This window comes from Triticum urartu, chromosome 6A (assembly GCF_056163025.1).
Source record: "Triticum urartu cultivar PI428250 chromosome 6A, HENAU_Tu73, whole genome shotgun sequence".
Lineage (NCBI taxonomy): Eukaryota > Viridiplantae > Streptophyta > Magnoliopsida > Poales > Poaceae > Triticum > Triticum urartu.
Genome location: NC_141878.1, coordinates 578615191 through 578619847, shown reverse-complemented (window position 1 = coordinate 578619847; position 4657 = coordinate 578615191). Strand labels below are relative to the sequence as shown.

The 4657-nt window shown below is 48.5% G+C and overlaps 1 protein-coding gene across 1 annotated transcript; it reads right to left on the bottom strand.

The window, feature by feature from the left end:
• Positions 1-503: 503 nt before the first annotated feature.
• On the bottom strand, positions 504-3480 carry LOC125528887 (NAC domain-containing protein 92-like). Its single transcript, XM_087528966.1, has 3 exons — positions 2476-3480; positions 1412-1698; positions 504-1319 (listed from the first exon to the last, which is right to left on the bottom strand). Exons 1-3 carry the CDS (start codon positions 2651-2653, stop codon positions 858-860), a joined length of 927 nt encoding a protein of 308 aa, XP_087385092.1. The 5' UTR covers positions 2654-3480; the 3' UTR covers positions 504-857.
• Between the last annotated feature and the right edge of the window lie 1177 nt (positions 3481-4657).

Below are 4657 nucleotides of genomic sequence, written 5' to 3'. Positions count from 1 at the left end.
ATTGCGCTACCAAATCGCAAACTCGCATTCAGGGAGAGAAGGGACTTGCTCAGGTGTGATTTAGCCCGACTTGGGGTTGCTGTTTTGGATGAATTAGCTTGCTTGATGCCTCATCTGCCGCATCAGGACGCACCCACATGAGTGCACCATCGATAGCCACGTCCTACTAATAGTAGGCCTCGCCTAACATAGTGGGGGCAAAACCCTAGAAGGTATAAAAATTGAAGAAACCCGCTTAAATTAATGGGGTATTTTGGAGAAACTTCTACTAAATGGGTAAGAAATGCCACAAATTGTAACTTGAAACTTAGAGGAGTAAATAGTGGGATTCACCCTTTCTTCTAAAATGTCAAATTGTTAAATCAAGAGTAATGTCGTAATGCTCACACCCGCGGACTCTGATTTAAGACTTCCTAAGTCTATTGAGCCTTAGACACTCAGAAAACATAATGGATAGCCCGTCCTACATCAACTAAGTCTCAACTTGTTCACAATATACAGGCTGATATAATTTGAACATGTATAGATAATTATTAGTCATTACAGGTATACGAACAACAACATCAAATGCCCCAACTTGTAACCATTCTCCAACAACAGAAATGATCCATACAGTACATATGTACATGACACACCAGCCTCACACTCTCACATATCCTAATCAATCGAGATCAATTATATAACCCATTGCAATAGTATGTATATAGTATGTATTATGCTTCTACCCTACACTACATGCACAAATAACGAAATCTGCACAAGATCACAAACGAATAATGATGGCCAATACACACTACTGTGTATGGCCGAGCAATAGCAGCATGCAGCACCCACCGATCCATATCATATATTCATATCTACATCAAGCTGTTGTAGTTGTAGTGCTCCTCCTGCACCTGCAGCCCTAGGTCCATCAGCTCCCCACCACACTGATCCCCGGCGCCGTCCCTCAAACCAGCGGCTGCGCCGCCGCCCTGAAGTTGCTGGCTGAAGTCGAGGATGCTGTCGTAGCTCGTCAGCGGTGGCATGTCCGCGAAGGGGTCCATGTCGGCGAGCGAGACGCCGGCCGCGCCGTGGGTGTGGTGATGATCACAGGACGTGAGCTGGTAAGGGTGGCCTCCGGCGCCAAGGGAAGGGAACGGCGCCGTAGGCGAGTGGTGATACTGAGGATCGTGGCAGGCGGAGGAGCTGACGTAGTTGGATCCGCTCACGGCAGCAGCGCTGCGAGCCATGCCCCCGACGATCTCTTGCTCGCCGTCCATGGCGTACTCCGTGTCAGCTTTCTTCTTGTGGAAAACTCTGCACAACACCCAGTCCTCCTGCACAGACACAATCCAAATGAAAACACACATATTAGCATCTCAAATCAATTGAAAAGACTCAAGCAAGATCAGATGCCAATTAAACAGACCTTGGGTGGGGCGTGAGGGTTTTCGATGCGGAACTCGTGCATGACCCAGCAGGTTTTACTGCCGTTGGGGGCGCGGCCGCGGTAGAAGACGAGGGTCTTGCGCATGCCGACGATGGCGGCGCGGCCAGAGCGGGATGACGACGACCTCGGGCTGCGGATGACGCGGTCCTTGCCTGTGGCCTTCCAGTAGCCGGACCTGGTGGCGCGGTTCGTGCGCAGCCCCGTCGCGTACTTGCGGTCGCGGAAGCTGAAGAAGTACCACTCGTTTGTGCTCAGTTTCGCCACGTCTGCATACCACCATGGCCAGCCAGACGCACAATTAGCAACAGAAACTTCAGTGGACGTTGATTAGGATTTTTCAACCCTAAGTGTACACGCAAACGTATGTGCTTAATTAGATCATATCCTGTTGTACAATTACAGATAGAAAGAGAAGTCGAGGGGCAAAAGAATGTATGCACTAGTCCTTTTAAGTCTCAAAACATTGGGGAATTTTAAGTTTCTTGGTAGAAGTGCTCATAGAGGGGAAGGGGTGGAGAAAAAACGCTGATATAAATTTGCCACTTGCAAGCCAATTCCTTAATTAATCCAAAGAATTTTACTACAGTACTGCAGAGTTAGACAGATTAATTATAGGAAGTTCATGCTTGCAGTGGTAGCCCACTTAAATAAAATTCTTAGGAGAAACTTGTGCTAGAAGCAACACAGTACTTGCAGGAATTGCTAGGATCGAGATGGTATATGCATGCATATACAATCTTTGTTTTGCATGTATATACAAATGGTATGACAAGTTGATGAGTAGTACTAATTTAGTGCACTAATTAACAAAAACGAAGACAAGACCCAATTGGAGCCAATAAAACGCGGTTGCGTCCTTAGTAAATCATTCCATGGAATGGAGTTAAGTTAATTAAGAGACATGTAGCTTGCTGGAGAGGGACTAACAGCATACTGGATCGAGATCGATCAAGTAGCTAGTAATTAATAAGATTGCTGGAGAGGGACAAGAGAAGGATGGGGTACTACGTAGTAACTATATATCTAACAGTAGTTAAACTGACCTGGCAGCTCCCATGGCTCGTGGACGTGCAGATCGACCTCCACCATGGTCCCGGCGGCTCCTCCGGCGAAGCGCTGGTTGGCCACCTTGCCGTGCAGGTAGTGGCACACCAGCTCCTCGTCGCTCGGGTAGAAGCGGAACCCCGGCGGCAGCGTCATCTCGATGTCCCTCAGCCCCATGGAAACACTTATCTCTCTATCTGTGCACTATCTTCCCTCTGAAACCTCCCCCTGCTCAGCTCAGCTCGACTCTCTCTACAATTTGAATTGTGAATTGCGATGTGTACTACGGGTATGGATGAGAGATCTCGATGAACTTCGTTGCCTAAAGGCACCAATTGAGCTAGCTCTAGCTAGCTAGACGGAGGAGAGAGAGATTGACAAGATCTCCAGAGAGGAGAGAAGAAGCTAGGTATGTAGAGTAGGTAGCAGGAATTAGGCAGGGCATATATCTATGTTGCTGTAGCTTGAACCTTGTGTGATGCTAGAGTATGTATGAATGAGGTTGGGAGCTTGGTGGGCAGGAAGGAAATATATATAGCTTGGCGCTGCCGCTGCCGGAGCCCTGGACCGGACCGGAGGGAATAATTGTATGTAGCTAGGAGGAAGAAGTGTATGGGAGCAAGCAACAAGGCCGGGGTGATGATACAATAGTACAGCTACAAAGCCTTGTCTACCCTGTAGCTCGACCGGTCCGGCCGGCGGTCTCCATCACCCTCCCCTCCCCGCGTGTGCGCGTCGGCCGGTGGCGCGGCCGGACGGATCCAGAGCTAGCTAGCAATGGAGTAAGTACTCTACGCATTAACTCCCAGGCGCAGGGGCCGGGGAAATTAAACGGAGGCGGAAGAGGCGGAGGAGGGGGAGGACGTACGACGGCACACGCGTGCACCGGCTAGCCGGTGTCGCGATCGATCGGGCACGACGATGCTTGCGCAGCACGAACTCCGAGTGATGTGGTGGTGGCTTTAGCTGGGCAGAGAGGGAGAAGAAGAGAGGGGAGGGAGGAGGTGATCCAGGCTCGCAAGGAAGCCCCGGTTTGCTCGTCCGGAGCCCCACAGTAATGTACGCAGCAACATATATGCCACTGTCGACGCGGCCACATTTAGCATCAGCCAGGGCTAATTATTAGCCCATTATCACACACTCCACATATAGTTAGCGTTGTTCATCATTCCATCATCACCATCATCATCATCATCATCATCTCTCTCTCTCTCTCTCTCTCTCTCTCTCTCTCTAATTTTCTCTCTCTGTCCAAGATCTCTCTAGCTCTAATTTTCTCTCTCTGTTCAAGATCTCTCTCTCTCTCTCTCCCGCCTTTATGTGTGCGTACGTGTCTGGCTAGTTAAATTTTGCTTGCAAGTAAGTGCATGTATTCGTACAGACAATTACAGGGCGTAGATTACTTATTCAAGCAACCAATTAAGTATATATTCATAGCTGGGGATTAATAATGGACAGTACGTTTTTTATTTACGCAGAAATGATGGACAGTACGTGTGATAAACTTAAAGCAAGGTACGTACGTGTATCTATCCACATATCCAGCTACTCTTATTATTATTATTACCTCTTAAAACGAGAGGTACGATTTGATCTTAATCTCACACTGTGCAGTACTACTGTCGTTCTTCTCTTCTGCTAGGAGAGAAAGGTAGATTGCTAATAAACCTAGCGATCGAGAGTTAAAGGTGGTAAGTACGTACGTGCGTACGTGCACGGCCGCGCTAAGGAACTACGATGGCACTGGTAGTTTCATCGTTTCAGCTAAGCATCTAACCGGCCCTAACCTTTTGCCTATGCAAGGAAGGAGACAAGGATATGACGACGGCAGATACGATCAATATGCATTCATGTGTACGTGCTAAGATCACCAAGATCAGATTCTCGCCAGGAGAGAGAGATTTCAGAGACTAGAGAGAGAGATGGGGAGATGGATATGGAACGGCAACAGTCCGTGTACGTACGTACGTTGATGAGGGCACATGCAGCCACCTTATTGAAGCAGAGTCTGTACGATCAGCACGACGGAATAAAAGGTGGCACGCGCGTATATACCCTACGTACGTGTGTGGTACAGTGATCAGTGCATATCATGGTACTTACACGATATACACGCCAGGCGTACATGGTTGAATGTGGCTGTTGGAGCATACGCATCATACACTAGTCCCTGCAGCCAGT

Bases quoted from the DNA above. Each gene is read 5' to 3' on its own strand.
- LOC125528887 (XM_087528966.1), bottom strand. From the start codon at position 2,653: ATGGGGCTGAGGGACATCGAGATGACGCTGCCGCCGGGGTTCCGCTTC. The intron at 1,699-2,475 runs GTCAGTTTAACT...GGTGGTATGCAG, and splicing joins CGAGCCATGGGAGCTGCCAG to ACGTGGCGAAACTGAGCACA. The intron at 1,320-1,411 runs GTCTGTTTAATT...GTGTCTGTGCAG, and splicing joins ACCCTCACGCCCCACCCAAG to GAGGACTGGGTGTTGTGCAG.